Source organism: Tiliqua scincoides, chromosome 2 (assembly GCF_035046505.1).
Source record: "Tiliqua scincoides isolate rTilSci1 chromosome 2, rTilSci1.hap2, whole genome shotgun sequence".
Taxonomy (NCBI): Eukaryota; Metazoa; Chordata; class Lepidosauria; order Squamata; family Scincidae; genus Tiliqua; species Tiliqua scincoides.
Genome location: NC_089822.1, coordinates 256,695,117 through 256,717,258, shown reverse-complemented (window position 1 = coordinate 256,717,258; position 22,142 = coordinate 256,695,117). Strand labels below are relative to the sequence as shown.

The 22,142-nt window shown below is 47.0% G+C and overlaps 2 protein-coding genes across 5 annotated transcripts; both read left to right on the top strand.

The window, feature by feature from the left end:
• The first annotated feature begins 574 nt into the window (after positions 1–574).
• On the top strand, positions 575–11,843 carry LOC136638487 (zinc finger protein 862-like). Of its 4 annotated transcripts, none has more exons than XM_066612526.1 (8): positions 575–716; positions 2,263–2,345; positions 2,601–2,727; positions 4,074–4,163; positions 7,042–7,227; positions 7,776–7,856; positions 8,714–8,761; positions 9,666–11,843. In XM_066612526.1, exons 1-8 carry the CDS (start codon positions 584–586, stop codon positions 11,660–11,662), a joined length of 2,745 nt encoding a protein of 914 aa, XP_066468623.1. In that variant the 5' UTR covers positions 575–583; the 3' UTR covers positions 11,663–11,843. The 4 variants fall into 4 exon arrangements, with proteins under 4 accessions (XP_066468623.1, XP_066468620.1, XP_066468621.1 ...); XM_066612523.1 differs by having other exon boundaries at positions 9,585–11,843; XM_066612524.1 differs by having other exon boundaries at positions 7,776–7,871.
• A 3,063-nt stretch (positions 11,844–14,906) lies between these two features.
• On the top strand, positions 14,907–21,912 carry LOC136639080 (zinc finger protein RFP-like). Its single transcript, XM_066613105.1, has 4 exons — positions 14,907–15,329; positions 18,434–18,664; positions 20,605–20,627; positions 21,903–21,912. The coding sequence occupies exons 1-4, from the start codon at positions 14,907–14,909 to the stop codon at positions 21,910–21,912; spliced, it is 687 nt and encodes a 228-aa protein (XP_066469202.1).
• Positions 21,913–22,142: the final 230 nt, after the last annotated feature.

The window sequence follows — 22,142 nt, the reverse complement described above, 5'->3', positions numbered from 1 at the left end:
GTTGTCAAGGCACACTGTCAGTTTTTTGACAACGACAAGGCACACTGCACTGCTGGTGAGGGGGTTCACATCCCCAATATCCCTACTTATATATGACCCTCCTCCAAATTCCCATGGCACACCTGTGGACCCTTTGCAGCACACCAGTGTGCCATGGCACAGTGGTTGAAAATAGTTGCTCTAGGGTTTCAAACACTATTTTAAAGTTTGTAGATGGCATGAGCTCAGATGCTCCCTTTCCATATTCTTCTTTCCTGTTGTCTACACTCCACCCCCTCGCCCCCGCCCCAATGATTTGTCTCTTACCTGCCACTTTGGCAACATTTTATCCAGCCACGTGGTTCACAAGCACTGATTCGACTCCATTTCTACAATGGAATAGGATCAGTGGAAAGAAGGCTGGAGCCTCGGTGACTACAACTCCCGGAATCCCCCTGTACCAGGTTGCCTGCTTTAAAACCTCCAAAGTAGTAGGAGACGAAGAGACAGGGACTACGATTCCCAGCACCCCCACGACTGGTGGCCAATAGCATCGTTGCCTTTTTTTGTTCGGTAGTTGCTGGGATGAGAAGTGCAACAGACCATGGAATGGGTTGTTGCAAGAGAGGAGAAGGGAGATCTCTCCTTTGCTGGAGGATCCCCTGCCTGGGAGCCTCCTGGGATCTCTCTGGCAGCAGGAAACCAATCGGTGCAACATTTGGACTTCAGCTGTGCAGGCAAGAGATTGGGGTGATCTGTGCAGGCAATGAGATTGGGGTGGGGAGGATTCATATCTGTTTCTCTCTGGGGAGGAGGGGGAAATGGGAGCAAAGGAGAGAAATTAGGATTCCCCTTTATTCCCAGCCTTTTCCCTGTTGGGCTGCTGGTGGTGCTTCTTTCTTTTGTCTTTCTGGGATGGGGGCAATGCTAGCACAGAAAGGGAAAGGGGGGTAGAAATCAAGGAAGGAGAAGAGGGATGGGGGAGGAGGAGGAGGAAAAGGAGAATTGGATGCAGGGTCTTGTTTGAGGAAGGAGTGGACTGGAGGAGATCCATATGTGAATGAGGAGGGGGTGTAAGGCAATGCCACAGAGCCAGTTTAATCAAGGAACCCTTAGGCTTTTGCAAATCAAGGGAGGTGTATTGTTGCACCTCTAAAAGAGTTCTTGTAACTAAAGGATTGAAATGCAGATCAGTCTCTCCTTCCCCACTTTTCTCCTGTTACAGCAGTTTTCAATCTTTTTCATCTCATGGCACGCTGACAAGACACTGAAATTGTCAAGGCATATCATTAGTATTTTAACAATTGACAAGACACACCATGCTGCTTGTGGAGGGGGTGGCTCACACACCCCATTGGCCCTACTAGTAAATGATCACCCCCCAAATTCCCATGGCACACCTGCGGACCATTCGTGGTACACCAATGTGCCACAGCACACTGAATGAAAATGGCTGTATGTTCAGTGCTCATCCATGCTTCTACGTTCCTAGTCTCTCCCACCCCACCCCCTGCCCCCCAGCAGATCTCTGTCCAAAAGTGATGCATGCAGGACTTCAGTTTTGGAAGAGATGGTGACGACACTTCTCACAGTCTGAAATCATTTGCTGTTTGAAATGCTGTTAACAGGAGCAAGTGCTTTGAAGAATGGTGAAAACCATTTTATTAGCAATTGATGTTAGGCACTTGGGAAGAGGTGATGCAAAGCAGTATTGAGTTGGATGGCACTGACTGAAGCACCTGTCAGGAATGCATTCCCTTGGAGATGGGGTCTGCCAGCACACTCTTGCTGCCCTTCATGGTGAGAGATTATGAGAGCCTTTAAAGCTAGGACTGTGTCAGCTTGCAATCAACTAAAGACTTTACTTGCTAATGGCTCAAGAACAGGGATGTCAAACTCATTTCATAGTAGCATTTATGATGCCTGCTGTGGGCCGAAAGTGACATCATTAAGCAGGAAGTGACATCATTCAGCAGATGATGGCCAGAAATAAGCACTTTGTTCTCTCACATAGAAACTCATTAGCTGCAAATGACAGAAGAGAAAATGTGCAAATCTTGTTCATATTTTCAAGATATGAGAGTGCACAATTGTCAAACTGGGAGAGACCAATTATAATGGCGGCTGGAGAAATTGCTACTGGATCCTCCATTCAGCCTGTGGGCCTTATGTTTGACACCCCTGCTCAAGAGCATACATGCTGATCCTATAGCTTCAGATTTCTTGGCAGAAGGCGAAGTTTTAGAGGAAAGGAATCTGAAATCTTTTCTTTTGTCTGCACAGGTGCTGAAATGTGGTCCACCTTTCAGTCAAGTTCAACACATCCTTCTTGGACTAGGGATAAGGACATAGTAGAATCTGCCCAGGTGTGGTATATTGGGGAAATTCTGTTGGTTTATGTAGTGCAGCATTTCTCAAACTGTGCGTCATGACTCTTTGGTGGGTCATGACCTGATTTTTTTGGGGGGGTCGCACCCTCTCACCTGCAATCTGAAATAATTGAGTACATTTCTGCTGCTTCAGATCTCCTTTCCCCAAGCTGCTGATTTTTCTTCTCCTGAGGGGATTTTTTTTTTTTTTGTATAGCTGAGACTGAATAGCTGTTGTTTCTTCTCTTTCAGGGGCTGGTGACCTTTGAAGATGTGGCTGTCTACTTCACTAAGGGGCAATGGGATCTGCTGGATCTGAAACAAAAAGCCTTGTACAGGGAGGTCATGCAGGAGAATTTTGAAAATGTGGCTTCCGTGGGTAAGAGGCAGTTGCTTGATTTATAGGAAGCTGGGAATCTTTGAGGGGCTTGGGTGCATCGCTGGCTCCTAAGGGTTTGTAACGAAAATGTTCATGTAATTCCAAGAAGTTGTCATTTAATGAATGTAGATTGGACATGTGCCCTGGTTCTGGTGTTGCGCAAGAAGGAAAAGAATGTCACTCTGTCCATCCCATGCATAATTTTATGTAGGGATTTTAGGGCAGGAGGTCTGGTCTAGAGGGTAGAGCCTCCGTTTGCCTGAAGATAGCATCCGCAGGTCGCCAGCTCGAGGCCACCGGCACCATGAATGGTGAGATTTTGAAGCAGCTGACAAGCTGAACCAAGTTATTCCACCTGCTCTTTGGTGTGAGCAAAGAAGCGTCTTGGCTGCCCTCCATGTGAGAGATGAAGGAGCTGCTTGTCAGCTTGCGTGGGAGGAAATCGGAGGCCAGAATGTGATACCAGATCAGAAAGATCCATCTGAAATGTTGTGGTTCTTGAAAGATAGAACCTTCTTTCAATTGTAAAAATTCCTACGGGGATTTAGAACAGCCTGCCCATGTAAACCGCCTTGAATAAAATCTGAGGAGAAATCTGACGACCAAGAAAGGCGGTATATAAATACCTGTATTATTATTATTATTATTATTATTATTATTATTTCTCATTTATCTCCCCCCCCCAAGGCTCTAGACTGAAGAGCCCCAAACATTGTAACCATAAGAAAGGTGCCCCATCCCACCGATCATTTTGTATGCTTTCTGCACCTTTTCCAGTTCCACTATATCCTTTTTATCACCCTGGTGGTGCTTCCCTGGCATTGAAGCTAATTGGATATGGTGATTGGCTCCTTGGAAATCACACCAATGACACTCAGATGTCATACTGATGTGCCAATGTCATGGCGATGACACACAGAAGTTGAGCTGACGTACTGATATGGCATCAGGATGCCTCTCTATGGATGATGAGCTGTGTTGGTGTTTCCACGGATGCTAGGAGTGCTACTGGGGCTGCGCCAATGTTGCTTTTCCAGGAGAGACTTGGCATGTGGTCCTTGTTGCACTGGCATTGGTGTGCCATCAGCATGGTGTTGCCACAATGGGTTTAGGATATGAAGGGCATTGCACTAGCAGCTTCTGTGGGCTGTGGGCAATGTCTCAATAGGATTGGGCCTTTAAAAAGTGCATTTAGTGAGTTTTGGGAAGGGAATGGAGAGATCTTTGTTGACATGATTTGCAGGAGCAACATTTCCTGAGCTTAAAGTTTGGATGGGAGCCCATATTTTGATTGTGCTACCCTTTCCCCCACCTTATCTCCTCTGTTTTTGGTCAATTTCAAACAGACTTTCCAGTTGTCAAACCTGCATTGATTGTCTGGCTTGAGCAAGGAGCAGAGCCTTGGATTCAAGATCAAGGAGAAAGGGCAACCAAAGGTGAGGGGCTAGGGCAGTGGTACTTAAAACTTCTGGCCAGTGGCTCCCTTGACCCCCGTGGCTGTTGGCCATGACTCCCCATCATGTTCCTGAGGGCTGGAAGTGACATCATTAAACAGGAAGTGGCCAGAAATATTAACTATATTAAATATATTAAATGTAATATTATAATATATTTATTATAATATAATATTAAATATATATTTAACTATATTAATATTAATTATATTAATATCATTGATTAAATGCAGATCTTAAAAATATATTATTAATACACAGCAATATATATGCTTTATAAACGATCAGCTGCTGATCACTGTTGGAGACAGGATGCTGGAGTAGGTAGATTTTGTCTGGTCCAGCAGGACTCATTTTTTTAAACTTTGTAAGCATAACAATAGAATTGTTTTATCAAATGAACTTTGTGAACAACCAGTCTGACCAACATTACACACACATACCCCTGTGGACCCCAATCCAACTAGTCATTTCTCCCATTCTCCTTGGATAGGATTGAACCCTTTATTAATTTAATGAAATTAAATTTTTCCAGCAGCTGGTGGGGAAAACAAAAATAGACCACGAAAATATATCAGAGCTGATAAGGGTTTGGTTAGGAAGCTGATTTGTCTCCTATACTAGGAGATGCACACCTCAAGCCTATGCATGTCTACTCAGAAGTAAGTCCCATTAGAGTCAATGGGGCTTACTCTCAGGAAAGTGTGGATAGGATTGGGCTGGCAATCACTTCATCAATGGCTGATAAGTATTCCCTTCAAATAGCAAGATTCATCACCTTAAAAATTCAGCCTTTCCTCTTCAGTCAAACAATAAGATTAATAAATCACTTTTAAAACTGTTCCCTTTTTCTGCTCCTGGCCAAGTAAAGTGTGTGCTTGTCTCTCCCCTCCCCCTTTGCCAACTGCATGGAAGCAACTTTAAGACCCCTGGTGACTGGTAAAATAGGAAGCATTTTATTTGGGGCGGGGGAGGAAAGCGGGAAGGTTTGGAGATTGAAAGGGGGGAGTGGAACAGGGAGGGGGTTGAAAAGAGAGATTTCACTTTGATGTGAAGCGATCCCAGGCTGGGAACTAGGAACCAACCAGACAAAGATCAGCAAGGGTTAAGGACTGCAAACTGAGCATGCTCAGAAGAGGGCGGGGTGGGGTGGCAGCAGCCACTCTCGCAGCTGCCTGTTTCTTCTGCTTTAAAAAAAAAAGCACAGACAATGGGCAGAAGATGGGCTCATATTCTACCCAGGGGTGTGACTGTATCGCTGCGAGAGGACATCCTGCGCCTCCCCTTTGAGTTCCTGGTGCCTCCCTAAAGAGCTGCGCTGCACAGTTTGAATAACACTGGGCTAAGGAAATCAATATGGTGACAATCATAGGGGTAGGTTAGGCTCCTTAGGGTGCAATCCTAACTTTGTGTTAGGCTGTCGCAAGTCACTTGCACTGGCCCAGGAGGGTCACAAACATGCCGTAAAGTGTTGGCTGGGCCAGAGACGTGCGCCACTCCATGGAGGCTGCATCCAGCCTCCACACCGACCTGGGAGGTTGGGGGAAGGTTGCATTGGCTGAGCTTAGTCGATACAGGGGTCTGGGGAGGTGGGCAGGAGGTGGAGCAGAAGTGGGAGGGAGGCATTCCATGGCAGGGAGAGGGCATTCCAGGTGGCAGGCAGGCGGGCAGGGAGTGGGAGGTGGGGCTGGAACCTGGCACCTCCCATCCCCATTTTCTGAGCAGTGCAGAGCAACTCAAGGCTGCTCCATAATCCTTGCACTTGTGCCACTCCCTGAGGTGGCACAGGTCTGAGGAGACCAATTGGAGCTGTGGTGGTTTACCTGGGAGTAAGGGGAAAGAGTTTCCCCTTGTCTCCACGTGAGCCATTTCTGGTCTGAATCTTGTGCTGGATACAGCGCAGGCCTCCTGGCCTGCCTGTTCCAGCACAAGATAGGATTGCGCTGCACATGACCTCCAAGACCCCTCACAACTCTCACATTCTATGATTCTAGTGAGAGACACTTTGGGCACAATCCTACTCTGCGCTAGAACAGGCAAGCCAAAAGGCTTGTGCTGTATCCAGCACAGGTAACGGGCCAAAAGCAGCTCAGCCAGGGGCAAGGGGAAACTTTTCCATGGGTCTCCTTGGACTTGCGCCACCTCTTGAGGTGGCGCAGGTCCAAGGAGGGCGGAGCAGCTTGAAGCCGCTCTGTTCTCCCTGGGAACAGGGGGTGGGATCCACAATAAGTGCTGGATCCCAGCCCTGCCTCCCGCTCCTCGCCCGCCCACCCCCAGGGCTGCCCACTGCCCGCCCTACCCTGCCCAGGAACGCCTCCCTCCTGCCTCCTCCCTGCCCACCCCAGACACTTACGTAGGCCCAGCCAGACTGACACAAGGTTTAAAGGAAGCCGGTGTGGAGGCTTATGTCAGCCTCCACAGGCCAGCGCTCTTGTGAGCAGCCACCCAGCTTCCTCCCAAGGAGGCTCAAACATGCCTTACGACCCTTATGTGCCTTATGGCCAAGGGACTTGTGCCGGCCCATGCGTGCCTCTGGATTGCGCCCTTTGTCTGGTGCAGACAACCCCTGCAGCATCTCCACCTTTCCTTGAAAGTCTCCAATAAGGGAGAGCCCACAATTGTACAACTAGTTCACATTGACAACAAATAAAATACATCCTAATAAAAACAACTATACTAGTAAATGGTACAACTATCTTCTTTCCCATTTCTTGGGATCTTTTCTTTTGGCGGGGGGGGGGGCAGTACATTCAGAGTTATGTGCATTCTTCCTCTCCAGTGAACACATGTGTGTTCACAGGCACATGTGAACTGGGTTTTAGCAAAGATATTTTCTTGTCCGTCCGTCCCCCCCCCCCAGAAGCTGATAAGAAGCTAATGAAGAAGAAGGCAACTTGCCTCCTGTGTGGAAAATCAGTCTCTTCTAAATATGCTCTTATTGGACACATGAGGACCCACACAGGAGAGAAACCTTATGAGTGTCCAGAATGCCAGAGAAGATTTGCTCTGAGGAAGAATCTTACCCTCCATCAGAAAACCCACCTGAGTAAGCAATCGTTATCAACTAGTAACTGACAAAAGGCTCAGTGTGAGCAGGGTGGAGGGAGGGCCCCGTATGTGTTATGGGAAGTCCTGGCATGTGCCCATGCACGTTCTGCAAACAATGTGGCTATTACCCATTGAAGTGTTGTTCATATGTGACACCCTGCCAAGAGACAAGGAGACTTTTACCATCCTTTGCATGCACAGGTATGGCAAAATGTGGACAAAATGATAGCTCATCTACTCATTGTTCACACAATTGAGGCCTATGGATTATATCAAAAGGAAGTGAGTCAGGACTAAGGACCACAGAAATCAAGGAGACAAAGTAGTCAAGACTAACTTCATAAATTTCAAAGGGGCTTTGTCATAGCCAGCTTGCTTTGGACACAAGCCAGTATCATAGCTGGTTGGTGTCTTGAATTTTGTTTCATTTCCGAGACAAAATATTCTCTTGCATCGGGAAGGGTTGCTGGATTAAATGCAAGTGATCTGTTAAGCCCCATCTAATTTTCATGATTTGAAATGTGTGTGTACGTTGTTTCCCTGCAGAACACCTTGTGTCAAGCTCCCAGGTAATCCAACAGAGTTCTCCCTCTGAAGAATTAGCTTTTCAACAGAACCAGCCAGGAGGTACAGAACTTCCAGGTAAATGCTTCTCTTTATGAATTAATGTGATGCATTTTTACCCTGCCTTTCAGGACGATGTCCTCACAAGGCCCCTAACACACTTTGAAACCAGTCAGAACATATTAAATATATCATGACAGCAAGACAATAAACAAATGACAAACAGACCTTGCAGAACAAGAAGGTTTTTATGGCCTGCTTCAAGACAGAGAAGATGGGGGCTCGAGGAATCTCCTCAGGGAGGGAATTTCAAAGCTGCAGTGCCATCACCAAACAGACCCTTCCTTGCCTGGTTTCCATACTAAGCTCCACCTAGTCCAGTTCAAGAGACAGGAAGTTGTAATGTTCTACATTGTAGAGACGGGGAATGTTGCCCTTCTCCCATATATTAGATTTCAGTTAGCCCATTTCAAGACAGGACTCCCACATAATTACTTCAGAAGCTGCTGAAAACAGGAGGCCTGCTTGCTAGATGTTCTCCAGAATAGGCAAATCTGAGGTTAAACCTTAAAGTTGAGGAGCCTACAAAAGAGGACCCAGACCATGCTGGACAGTCTGTTCAGCTCCCATTCTACATTTTTTGTTCAATTAACTAGAATTTCCCAGTGTCATAGTATGTCCATTTTGGCTCCTGCATTTCTGCAAAATAGTGGGGTGGCAGCAACAGTATGGGAAACAATGACAGAAAGTTCCTTTTCACATGCTCCAACCGTACCTCAGAAAACAAACATCGTTGGTTCCAGTGCCAATAACTCCTAGAAAGGACTAAATGTACTTTATGTTTGAATCTTTAGGCAGGAAAATCTGCCCTCCCTTCCTGTAGTAGTAAATATTTCTTTAAACATCTTCTTTCTCCTCAGATTGTCAAGAGACAAAAATTGAAGTGCCTCAGCCGAGCTACCTGGGAGGTGAGTGCCCTATTGACAGAGAGCTGCTCCTGGGCTTATTTCCTACACTGAACCTAATGATAATGTAGTAGCAATTCAGTTCCTAAGAGATTTTAGGTACCCCATTATGTGTTTGGTGGGCACCCCATGTCTTGTGTGGGCCGCTATGAGATACAGGAAGCTGGATTAGATGGGCCTATGGCCTGATCCAGCGGGGCTGTTCTTATGTGTTATGGTAAGGAGGAAGTGTTCCAATGCTTGTTCAGTCTGTGTATCAATTGCTTTCCCCCCCTTTTTAAAAGCTTGGCCAATAAACATTAACACTTGAGGCAAGGCCGGGGCAGATAGCTAGCACAAGACAGAGCTGAATTTCTGTGGCAGCAGTTTCCAGCTAGGGCAGTTTTGAAGCTTTGGGGGAGGGTGTTCCTCAGCAAGATACCCCCTTACTCCTTCTCCTCCCTTGCACCACTGTTGTCTGTGGCAGAGGCTGCTCCATCTTCAGAGGCATCTGTTTGCTTCCCTAGGGAGCTATGCAGGTGACCACAGCAAGAAGCTGTTGTCGGTGCATGGCTGCCTAAGAGGTTGGGCAGTTGGCAATAGTAATGGACAGCAGTGGTGGGGCAGGATACCATCCTGTGGTTGTGTGTGTCCTGGTCCTATGGGGGCCAGCACCTGACAAGCTCAATCAGAGGATTTGGTGATCTAAATGTAGGAAGCCACCACCTCTTGAAAATTACCCCCATACTTTTTGTGGAAATTTGGGGGCATTGAACAGTTACGCTGCCTAGGAAAGATCAGGCATGGCAAAATCCAACCCCCCTGTTATTTTTGTTGATCTCAAAAGGAATAATCAAGGTTGAAATGGTGGAAGACCCAGATGGACAAGATCCAGCAGACAGTTACTCTCTTTCCCTATGTCCTCCAGCAGACACATGGACGCCAAACTCATTTCCAGACAGCTGTGGGAAAGAAGGAATTGTGAAAAAGACTTTAGGTCCCCGATCAATTCAGAAGTCATGGTTTTCACAGTTTCCATGGCTAGAGGCCGACAAAGCTCAAACCACGTTGTACTGTGTTGTGTGCAAGGAAAAGCCGCCTGCTCACGGTCCAGTTTCCAAGTTAGTCTCTGGATATAAGGGACCGTTTAAAGTGGAAACTCTCAAGCATCATGACAAGAGCAACGCCCATAAACTTTGCGTCAGAGCGTTAGCAGCGAAGGAAGACCCTGATGGTGCTCCAGCAGCTGAGCGGATGACCAAAATGTCCAGCTATGTGCTCAAAAATATGGAACACCTTTTCAGTACAGCCTATGACATTGCCTACCATTCAAAACCACTGAACGATTACGAGAAAGCTTTAGATCTCTTGCAGGTGATGGGAGCCCCCATTATACCGAGGTACAGAAACAGAGTCGCGTGCACCCTCTTCATCAAATGCATTGCAGATACGCTTCTGAAGGGAATTCTTGATGATATATGCCAGTCTCCCTGTATCAGTATTCTCTTGGATGGCTTCACAGATTCCACAGATCAGCCATGTGTGGCGATTTACATCAGGTATATAAAAACAACAGAAGTGAAGGAATCCTATATCTGCTTGGCGCCACTGCCCAGTGAAACGGCAGATGCCTGTTTTGCCACAACCATTTTTGCCTTAGATGAACTCCAGATCCCATTTAGAAAGCCAGGGTGGGTCGTGGGTCTCGGGATAGGTGGAGCGGCCAATATTGTGGTCTGTAAAAGTGGTCTTGTGACCAAGTTCCAAGAGATAATCCCACAGCTGTCATCAGCTCATTGTGTCACTCACAAGTTACAGTTTGCAGTCATTGATGCCTGCTGCAGGGAAGTGGACTTTGTGAAGGACTGTGAAAAACACATCCAGGCAATGTTCAAGTTTTACCAGTCCTCGCCTGAAAGGCTGGGAGAGCTGCAGGTTGTAGCCTCTTGTCTGGGCCAAAAGGTTGTGAAGTTGATGGAATCAAATAATGTCAGGTGGGTCATAAGCAAAAGACAAACTTTAAGCGCCCTTCTAGAAAACTTACCTGCCATTGTGAACCACCTTGAGCGCTTGTCAAAATCCAGTGGCCATGAAGGGCAAAAAGCCAAAGGCATGTTGACGTTTATGAGAAGCTTCCATTTTGTAAAATTTTCCCACTTCCTGATTGATTTTCTTAGTATTTACAAGCCCCTCTCAGAAGTGTTTGAGAAAGAAAACATTTTACTCAGGCAAGTGAAGTCCACACTGAAAAGCACCTACCTTAAACTGCAAACCCTTCTCCAACAGCCAGGACCAAAAGAGGACGAGTTTGAAGCAAACATGAATGATGGCTGTTTCTCGGGCATCCCCTTGGACATGGTAGAGGTGGGAGAGTGCCAGTTTCAAACTAATAGGGCAAAAATTATCCTGACTGGGGCAGAATACCTGCACCAAAGATTTGACACTGAGAAATCACGCCATTTATTAAAAAACATGGAGGTCTTTGATCCCACATCTTGGCCTGATGGGAGCCATCTTGCCCACTTTGGAAATGCAGAGGTTCTTGCTTTGGCTGAACATTTTTGGTGCATTCCTGTGTTGAGCAACAGTGAGGAGAGGCTGTTGGGGGAATGGTATGAACTCAAAATGGTGGCAGAGAACCTTTCATTTTCCATGCTGTGCAAGAAGGCTATCGCTGAAGGCCAGGACTTTCCTTTGCTGAGTAAACTTGCCTCAGTCTTGGCGTGTATTTGCAGTTCCACTGCAAACTGCAAACGAGGGTTTGCTGTGATGAATCTGATAAGAACGTACGAGCGACTGAAGCTTTCCAATGAAGTGGCAAACTCTCTCATGATGGTGGCTGTTAATGGGGTGGCCGTACCAGAATATGACCCGCTGCCTGCGATTGAACACTGGTACTTAACGTCTTCAGGCCGGCGTTGTTAACCATTTGACTGCTGTCACAAAATGCTTCTATATTGTCAATACAAACATTTAACAATGTAATTGTCTGAAGCACTGGTCAGAACGTGAAAAAAGACATTATCCCTGCTGGGAGCACTTAAGTTTGCAAATCTGAATTAAAAATGCTGTCGACCTAACGTGTGGCAGCGGTGAAGAAGGCTAATTCTATGCTTGTCATCATTAAAAAAGGTATTGAGAATAAAATGGCTACTATTATAATACCGTTGTACAAATCGATGGTAAGGCCACACCTGGAGTACTGCGTCCAGTCACAGGTTACAAGCTGTAATGGGTATGTGCAACATCCTGATTTTAGAAGTAGGCTACCTCAGAATGCCAGGTGCAGAATGCCCTCTTTTCACTGAGTGAGCCCCTGCAGGCAGCGCATACCCTTCTTGTAACTAATGAATTATATGTAATATAGTTTTAAATTTAATAAGTAATATAGGGGACAATCCAAACTCGCCGTAAAGTACGTTTGTGCCTCCTCTAGAGTTGGCTGGGCTGGCGCAGGGACGCGTGCTGGCCCACGGAGGCTGCATCCAGCCTGCGTGCTGACTCAGGCAGGGTGGTTTGCGTCAGCGAAGTTCGGCGGAAGCAAGTGTCTGGGGTGGGCGGGGAGGCGGGCGTTCTAGGGCGGAGGGAGGGCAATCTGGAGGAGACCCATTGGGGCTGCGGAGCCATACCTGGGGGTAAGGAGAAGAGCTTTCCCTTGCCTCTGGCTGAGCCACTTGGGGCCCCTGTCTTGAGCTGGATACAGTGCAGGCCTACTGACCTGCCTGTTCCAGCGCAAGATAGAATTGTGCTGAGAGTATTTCAACTCACCACATGACTTGTTTTTAGCTTTTATTTTGTCATGTCCTACATTTTTCTTGATATCCTACACTTTGGGGTGCTTTGTCCTCTTTTGCTGTTATGACATCTGGTCACCCTGGGAATTGAGGTGTGGACAGAAGGTGGCTCTGGGGAAAAAAGGACACTCCCAGTTTGTGTGCCAGCAGGGCAGAAGGGATTGCTATGACCAGACCTTGTGTATCCTTGCATGGATGTATTGTATATAAGCACTGTGAAAAGTGACAACCAGGCAGTGGCGCAGCTAAACGGGGTGCAAAGCTTTGCAGGGATCCTCAGTGCAGTGTGCAAGGCATACGTGTCCATTTTGCTCTAGGGGCCAGAATGGCTCCAAAGGGGATGTGGAAGGGCTGCCTGCATGCTGCGGTGAGGCTCCCTGCAAAACGTAGTGCTTTGCCCCCTCTGGCTACGCCACTGGTGGTGAGGCTCCCTGCAAAACGTAGTGCTTTGCACCCCCCCCTCTGGCTACGCCACTGCAACCAGGTAGATCCAACGTGCTAGCTCTACAGGGCAGCGGCTCTCGCTGCCGCAACGACTGGCTGAGCGAAGCCCCCTGCACAGCCCCGGGGTCTGCAACACGCTCCCACCCCGCACCGGCACTCCCGCTGCCTGCAGACACTTTCCAACCCGAAAGAGAAAGGTCGCTTCGCGAAAGCACAAGCGAGACTTTTTCATTGGCTACAGGAGCGACCGCTCTCGTCCAATGAGAATCACCAGCGCCTCTCTCCCGCGGAGGGGGGGAACGACGTGCTACAGAGACTCCAATTCCCATGGAGCCCTGTCCCACCTGGTGGGATGGGGAGAGAGGGCGCTGCTGTGCGGGAGCTTGACGGGAAATGTAGTTCCTTGGTACTCTACTAAGAAGAGTGCGGTGAGGGCGTGGCCAGAGACCAGGGGGCGTGGTTTAGCGGTTAAAAGGGAGGTCCTTGCAGGTGTGAGTGGTTTGAGTGTGTCTTACTGGGGTTTTGGCTGTTGCAGGGTCATTGGCGCTGCTTCTGTGCTTTTGGCCCAGGAAATCCCTTTGCAAGGTCTTCCTTCCGCTTGTCCATCTGTTGATGTCCTAGTGACTAATCTATTGTGAGTGCAATGAATGAATGAATGAATGAATGAATTATTTATTTATTCTCCACTTTTGCACCCTGCTTATCACTTTCCCATTTTCCATGCAGTAGCTCATCCTGGGAGCGGTGCTAGCTGAGATGTCACTCTGAATCTTTGCCTGCTTCTCCCCACTGAGTTCATGTATTTTTTGTTTCAGGCTTATAGCAGTGGCAAGATGTAGTGGTTTGTGCTGGTGCTGTTATGTGCCAGTTATGCAGGGGATGGATAAAGTGGAGGGAGGGGTTTGTTCTTTTCTTTCTCATATGACATCAGAACCAGGGAACTTCTACTGAAATTGCATGTTAGAAGAGTTAGAATAAAGAAAAGAAAATATTTTTTATCCACTGTGTAATTAGACTGTGGACCCCTTTGTTGTAGGAGATGCTAATGGATAGAGGGAGGCTCTCTTCCCTCTCGCACAACACCAGAACCAGGGGACATCCACTAAAATTGAGTGTCGGGAGAGTTAGGACAGACAAAAGAAAATATATTTCTTTACTTGGCATGTGGTTGGTCTGTGGAACTCCTTGCCACAGGATGTGGTGACAGCATCTGGCCTGGATGCCTTTCAGAGGGGTTTGGACAAATTTCTGGAGGAAAAGTCTGTTGGAGGTTATAAGCTGTGATGCATACGTGCAACATCCTGGTTTTAGAAGTAGGCTATCTCAGAATACCAGATGCAAGGATGGGTACAAGGATGCAGGCCTGATGTGTCTTTTGTGCTCATAGAGGCATCTGGTAGGCCAATGTGAGGTACAGGAAGCTGGACTAGATGGGCTTTTGGCCTGTTCCAGTGGGGCTATTCTTATGGCATATAGTGAAGCAAGAGGTTTGTGCCACCACTTTGTCCCCAAGTACTATCATAGTCTCATGTTTTACCCTTTCTAGGAATTGGAGGGTAGCCAGGCTTGGCCCTGGTCAAGAGCCCATCACCAAGAGAGCGTCTTTCTGGGCAGGTTGACCTCAGTGGCTGTAGCTAGTGCATTGTTAAGTGATGGGTGGGGGCACCATGCAGTCAGTGAAGGGCTTTGTCCTACGGCCTCCAGCAGTCTCCTGCCAAAACTCACCTTCTTCTGTAATGTGATTGGGACATCAAAAGGTTTTGGAGGTTAAGCAATTGGAAGATGGCAATCACTTTCCTATTTCTATTTTCCATTTCCCCTAGACTGGAGCTCATTCCTTTCCAGAAAGAGGACCTCTCTGCCACTTGTCCCGCAAGGTTCTGGTGGTGAAGGACAGTGAAGTCGGTTCCTTAAATTCTGGTTTTGGAGTCATGTCTGCCAAGAGCGCCCTGAAGAAATTTCAGCTGGAAGCAACTTGCTATATTTGCTCAGGGTATTTCATTGATCCAGTTGTTCTAGACTGTGGGCACAACTTCTGCCATACCTGCCTCTTTGACTGCTGGAGGGACTTTTTCAAGGACTTTGCCTGTCCGCAATGTCCAGAGACCCCAGGGGATAGGAACATCATTCAAAACAAGCATTTGGCCGGCCTTGTTGACTTGATCAAGCAGCTGAGTGATGCCTTCAGCCAAATAGCAGGAGAGGTCCCTGTCTGTCAGCAGCACCAGGTCCAGGAGCCCCTGAAGCTTTTCTGTAAGAATGATCTGATTCCCCTCTGCTCAGTATGCGAGCAGTCCCTGGAGCATCAGGCTCATGTTATTGTCCCTGTGGAAGAGGCGGCTGAAGAGTACAAGGTGGGAGCTCTTTGTGGGATTGAAGGATAACTGTGGCATATGTGGTGGGAAATTGAGAAATGCACTGGTGGGTGGGTGTGTATTTGAGATGTTTACCACCAAAGCTATAGCTGGTTCAGTGGTGTACCTGGGGGGATAAGGGGGTCAAATCCCTGAGTGCCAGGCTGAGGGGGGCACTGCTGTGCCACCATCCATTTTCCCTGCAGCGCCTCTGGTGGCACTCAGTTGGCTACTGATTGTGTCAGTGTACCAATCTGAGGGCCTTCCCCCAGAGGTGTTCTGAGGGCCGGGGAAGCTGCGCACTTATATCCTAGCTCTCAGAATGCATTCTAAGGGCCGAAAATCTTCACATCTGGTTTTTGGCCCTTAGCAGGCATTCTGAAAGCTGAGGAAGCAGTAGGCAGCCTCTCTGGCCCTCAAAAAGCCTGTGGGGGGAGGCAGCGGGCATGGGGGCAGCACCTTCAGGTGGGGTGTGTGGCCCCAGGTGCTCAGTGGCTAGGAATGCCACTGAGCTGGTTGCATAAAATGTAGCAATATGGGTGGGAGCCATATTGGGCTTCAGCATAACTAGTTAAAAGAGATACCTAAACAATAGACACTCAGGCGCAGCTGGGCTGCCCTAGCATAAGACTTGACAGAGAATAACCTACATTGGAATGCAAGCCTATCGGCAGGCAAATCAGTGAGCAAAACACAAGCTACTTGCCTGTCCTTTGACCCAACTTCCCTGCCTAGAATATGCCAGAGCTTCACTTCTGCTTAGAGGCCAGTAAAGATGGAGAGGCCTCTAAGTGGCTAATTGAAAGCGGCAAAATCTATTGCAAAAGGAGAAGAAAAAGACCTGTAGTCTTTGGTCTTGAAACAAGCTTAACACAATGAGAAGTCACAACTGATGATGATCTCACTGCAATCTTAAGTTAAACAGAGGAAACTGGGAACTTGGGTGTGTTGCTGTCCCATGCTACCAGCCCCACCATGAGGTGAGGTGGATTGTATCAGTGGTGGATTATGAGGGGTCTGAGCGTGTAGTGGATTTGGGGTGGATGTACCCTGCCATCATCTCCCTCCAGCCAGTTACTGATGTAAGCTGAAGTGCTGTGCTTCCCACTTGTTAGAGCATAAGAACATAAGAGCAGCCCTGCTGGATCAGGCCATAGGCCATCTAGTCCAGCTTCCTGTATCTCACAGCAGCCCACCAAGTGCCCCAGGGAGCACACAAAACAACAAGAGACCTACATTCTGGTGCCCTCCCTTGCATCTGGCATTCTGACGTTAGCCCATTTCTAAAAATAAGAACGTAGGAAGCAGTTGATCCACTGCCTTATATTGTTTCCCGTGTATTTCCTTAAAGCTGGATATTCAGGCTCCAACTCTGCTTATAGGGACAGCAGGCACCATCCCTTAAAATAAAACCGGAAATCTTGCACCAGGGTTTGATGAAGCTGGGTTAGAAGCATGGCGAGGAGCCTTTTTCCTTATCTGCAGTGCTGTGGCAGAAGAAGAAATCACTTCCTGAGGCAGCACAGTGTTTCAGGTCAGGCTGTCCCAGCCAGTTAACCAACTTTCCAGCACTGACATAGCTGTGCCAATGGGGCATGTGCTGGATCCTGCAGTTGGATGACAGTCACCAGGGCCTCCTCAAGGTAAGGGAATGTTTCTTCCTTTACCTTGGAGCTGCACTGCCCTTACCTCGGTCCTGGAAAGCTGACTAAGATTGTGCCTTAAGTCTCTTTCCTATAATTTTAACCGAAGTTTGTCATCATTTAGTTTGGGACTAAATTTTGCACTCAGAATTTTGCTCCTAGAAGCTGCTTTGGGGCCCCGAAGGTGGTGTTGCAGAAAATGCCACTCATTGAGGGCCCTTAACAACTTCAGAGGTGTGTTCTTTAACTTCAAGGTTTTTCTGCTGAAGAACTTCATTCTTCAAACTTGGGGTCCCTAAACAGCTGCCATTTGAAAATATAAGCAAGCTCAGCAATAGGCAACAACATATTTAACATTTGGCCCTGGTTGTCACAAAGTTCCATTTTTCTCTGCTGTGATGGGCTGAAGACTTTGAGGGATTTGTTTATCATGCAGGCCCATCAATTAGGCCAAGTGAGACAATTTCCTTAGGGCAGCGGATTGGTGGGGGGTGCCTTTCTCTGTCAGCCTACTTGCCTTCGTTCCCTGAATTCCATCCATTCCCTGGACTGAACAACAAAGGGGGACTGCGAGGAAGAGGAAATGTGGATGGTGAATGCTGGGCTTGAACATTGCAGATTGGGAGGAGTCTAGCACATCATTGGATGGCAGCATTTGGCATGTCTCTTCAGGCGTCGGGAGGTCTTGGGCTGGTTCTGCATATAGATGCACTTGCCGTGCAGCGAGGAAAGAATTGGACAACTTCTTTTGGTTTGTTCTTCTTTGTTAATCTCAATTGTATTGTATCAGTGGCGGTAAAGCCTCTGACTCTCATTGACTGAGCTGGGTTTGGACTTGGAAAGTTTTCTTGTGTTGCCGCACACACAGGCGGTAGTCTAATCCCCGATAATAACAATAATAAAAAACCCAAATAGTGACTGCACCATTGAGAAGCATGATAGTATATTTGGCAAAAGAGGGTTTGAAGTAAAGAAGCAATTCTTTGGCTACACGCCTGGAGCATTTAATAACTAAAACAGATTTTGTTTTTCTTTCAGCATTGTCTCTCTAGGTGCATTGAACCTCTAAAGGAGGAAAGAGAAAAGATGCTGGTTCACAAACAGAGCATAGAAGAAGATTACCAAGGCCTGGTTGTAGGTATTGTAGGTTTGTAGGAAAAAAGGTTTTCAACTGAAGAGCATGGATGTAGTTCAGCAGTTAAGAGCTTGTGTTGTGAGACAGGAGTTCAAATTCTACCTTGGCCATAAGTTATTAGGGTGACCTTACACATGAGCTCTCCACATTAGCAATGCGATGTTCAACTGCTGCAGAGTTCTGTAAAAATGACATTGAGAAAGCGTACTAATGTTAAATGGTGTTGGGAAATGCCTTTCCTGTGAAAGTCACATCAGAACGCTGTAGGGTCTTTGGTCTAGTTTTTTCTTAACCTGGCTCTTCCTCTTTCCATCGGCTTGTTGCAGAGAGAGACCAAAGCAGGCAAGAAAAAAATGAAGGAATACTTCAAGAAGCTCCATGAATTTCTGGTGCTTCAAGAAAGCCTCCTGAAGACCAAGTTCCAAACGCTGCTGGGTGAGATTAGGAAGAAACGTTCTGAATGCTTTGCCAGGATCTTTAAGGACATCGTCTCTTGTAACAGAATCATTCTGGAGCTGGAAGAGAAGTGCCAGCAGCCAGTGTGTGAATTTCTGCAGGTGAGACTGTGAGGGACGCATCCAGGCTGCTCTCCAGCAGAAGGCAAATACAGGTGGGGCCTCCGTATCCCTTGGACCTCTGCTGAGCCAGACTTGGCCCAGCCTGAGCCCTCCAGCCCTCAGAATACCTTAGAAGTGCAAAAAAAAAGTCACTTCTGGTTTCCCAAGGGAAACTGGGAATCGTGTTTTTTTCCATGCTCCGGGGCCATTCTGAAGCCTCCGTAGGTGACCAGAGCGCACAGCTCTAGTCACCTTTGGAGGGTTTAAAGGGGCCCCAAACTGCATTATTCTGTTTTCAGTATCCATGGGAGGGGTCCAAGAACGGATGCGCTATGGATACTGAGGCCCCACCTGTACTGAAAGGTTTGTGCATCTCATCACTACTTTCTAATGTGAAGTGAAAGGGGACTATTGTTGATGCACCTTCTGCTGCTAAGGAGGGCAAGAGGGCTATATGTGCAGGCACATTTGATGGATATATAGGGTTAGCTGACTGCTTAGTGAATTTTGACAACAATCTTCAAGAATGTTAATGGATGTTCTTGCTACTCTTTCCCTTGCTTTAATGCTCTCTAGATAAGTTCTTTTTCATGGCTGGAGTCGCTCCCATTTTAGGCATCCCTCTTTCTTTAGGAGGTCTCTCTGCCTCCCAAGAGAATTCGTTTAATTTGCTTGCTCATAATAGAGAGCGCAACCTTAGCTTTCACTATCCTTCTCCCCATCCCCGTCTGTCAACTTCACACTAAGGGAATATGTTGAATGCTGAGCATCCTAAAACACAGTTCTATAATAAGGCATTTCTGTACTTGGGGAAAGGCTTGTAGGCCTTTCATGGTGATTGAACTCCAGGTTCTCATGGTTCAGAAGCTGTTATGCAATATTGTGGGGGGGAAAGACAAGATGGGGTATCCTGGCTGCTGCCATTCAGCATTGTACATCTGTTTCTCCTCCCTGTCCCCCAGAAGAATGGCAGTGGTGCTTCTCTACCTGGTGCTTCTCCTAAGCCTTGGAGCAAAGAGCACACTGTGCTAAATGATTCTTAATATTTATTTGGTATGTGACTGTCTTGTAACTGTGTCCAAGACCAATGCTTGTGCTCTCTCTTCCCCCCATCCCATTACTTTCCCTAAGGTTTTCCCTGAAAGTTTGCTTGTGGAGCATAAGGACTAGGCACAGGTTGGGTGGAAAGGCCAGGTGTCTTTCAGGACAAGGCAATAAGGTGGTCTTGAAGCATGATGTGGAGTGGCAGGAGGGGAGAAGGGCCATTTTGGTTTGTGTGCCTGGCTCCCCAATGAGTCAGAACTCATGGTGATATACTTGTGGAGAGCCAGGATGGTGTCGTGATTTGGGAGTTGGACTAAGACCTGGAAGATCCAGGTTTAGATCAAATCCCTGCTTGGCCATGAAGCTTCCTGGGTGACCTTAGGCCAGTCATTACCTCTCAGCCACCTCACAGGGTTGTTGTGAGGACAAAGGGAGGGAGGAACTATGTACACCACCCTGAGCTCCTTGGAGGGAGGGCGGTATAAAAATGTGGAAAATAAAATGTTTCATGTTTTGAGAGCCACTGTGTGAGCAGCACTTGCTGTCTCTTTAACCTACCTTGCATGATTGTTGGGTAAAATGGGGAAGTGTCCCCCCACCCCCCAACCAAATGCAGCCCTGAGATTCTGGGGAAAGAGCAGGTTATCAACATGAGAGGTTTTTAAGGCTTTAGAAGGGCATGGCATTTCATGGTGTTTTTGTCCAGATATCCAATTGACGTACTTTGCCATCATTTGAAGGTGTGCCTCTCATCCTTTTCACTGGTGGTATATACTAAGCAGGCTGAGCCCAGCAGGAGATGAAGTGGCCAGATTGTTGCCTCAGGTATTTGAGAGGTACCTGAAGAATGGGCTGTGGCAGGTGCTGAGCTCCCTCTTTTCTTTTTTTCCTTCTAGGATGTCAAAGGCACCATGGAGAGGTAAGTGGACCCCCCAAAAGTACAAATGCCAGATAGATAGCAAAGCTGGTTAGTCCGTATCCCAGGCAAGGTTGGGGGGGGGTCAATATTTAAAGAAATTGGGAAGCCCACAGATTTTGTTTAGGGCCTATGGCTCTAAAAATGGTAGACAGCAAAACTGAGGAATAGTTTGTATGGGGAAAGGTACACCTCGCCCCCATTTTTAAATTCTTCTTGGCTATAAGAAGCGGGTTTTAAGAACTGTTTTATCTTGCCTTTCCATTTAAAAAAAGTCATGAAAGCAACCTAAAATGGCAGGAATAAGGCAGACTGTATATAATATCACATTTCCCAATTTCCTCTAATTGGCATGCCAAAGATCACATGTGAACCCAGTTTCAGCCTTTTGTTCAACCTGGAAGTCCCTAAGTGCACATCTTGCTATCCAGTTCAGCTTTCTGGGTACCTAAAATGACTGTAAAGGTTTGGGGGAATATAGTCCTTGAAGTCTATTTCTAGGGAGAGTCTGGGTAAGGTCTACATACACCATTTTAATTTGGGGATATGAAGATTACCTCATACCAGCAAACAATGTTCTTCTGCAAACCTGGCAAGGGTTCTTGCAAAGTTGTGAAAAAAGGTTTCAAAACACTTTTTGCAACCCACCAAAAATTGGATTGTGACCCACAGGTGGGTCCCAAGTCACAGTTTGGGAAACACTGATCTAGAGAGATGGGACTACAGTAATATGCTTAAGGGGCAGTTATGCTGTCCATCCATTTTCATGGACAAGGAACTGGGAAACTGGCAGCAAATTCTTCATCAAAGACTGCAATCAAGACTGTCTGAGGAGGTTTGGTTCCTTGTTCTTCCTGTACTGGTTTGGGAAGTTCTGGAATCATATAAGATTGGAAAGTTCTGGAATATTTAAACGTCTGTTTCTCTCCAGGTTTATGAAGAGTACAAGTTCTGAGGATCGAGTGCCCTTCGCATTGGAACTGAAATGGGAAAGCTTGGAATTGTGTGATGTAAATCCTCTTCTAGAGGCTGTCATAAATCAATTCAAAGGTAATGGAACAACTGCAAAAATTGGATAGCGACTGCTAGAGAACTTACAGTAAGAATGGCGAGTTCTTGGGCAGTTGTAGTGCTAAATGGTGAAGAATTTTGAGTACCATTTGGAGAAGGTTGGTTTGATTGCATTTGTCCTTCTCTTGCACGCTTTAATGGTATTCAGGATCCTTGTACAAGGGCTTCGACAACTCTGACTAGTTTTGCTCTACTGTTCCTTTCCAGCTTGGAGTAGGAGAGAGCAGGGGAAAAAATATTAAGTTATTTAAAATTAATGAGGAAGAAAAGAGGCAGTGGTGTGGTGCTTAAGCTCTCTCCTTTCCTTCTTTAGACATACTGAGACCTGGATATCTGCAGTTCAAAGGTAAGTGTCTAAGGCAGGGATGCCCAAACCCTGGCTTGGGGGCCATTTGTGGTCCTTGGGGACTCCCAATCTGGCCCACGGGGAGCCCCAGGTTCTAATGA

What these genes read in the sequence shown, in the direction of transcription:
- LOC136638487 (XM_066612522.1), top strand. Translation starts at nt 584, where the DNA reads ATGGAATGGGTTGTTGCAAGAGAGGAGAAGGGAGATCTCTCCTTTGCT. An exon ending in ACATAGTAGAATCTGCCCAG is followed by an intron (nt 2,346 to 2,600) that starts GTGTGGTATATT and finishes CTTCTCTTTCAG; the next exon opens with GGGCTGGTGACCTTTGAAGA. An exon ending in TCAGCCGAGCTACCTGGGAG is followed by an intron (nt 8,762 to 9,584) that starts GTGAGTGCCCTA and finishes TGATCTCAAAAG; the next exon opens with GAATAATCAAGGTTGAAATG.
- LOC136639080 (XM_066613105.1), top strand. Translation starts at nt 14,907, where the DNA reads ATGTCTGCCAAGAGCGCCCTGAAGAAATTTCAGCTGGAAGCAACTTGC. An exon ending in AGGCGGCTGAAGAGTACAAG is followed by an intron (nt 15,330 to 18,433) that starts GTGGGAGCTCTT and finishes GGCTTGTTGCAG; the next exon opens with AGAGAGACCAAAGCAGGCAA. An exon ending in CAGTGTGTGAATTTCTGCAG is followed by an intron (nt 18,665 to 20,604) that starts GTGAGACTGTGA and finishes TTTTCCTTCTAG; the next exon opens with GATGTCAAAGGCACCATGGA.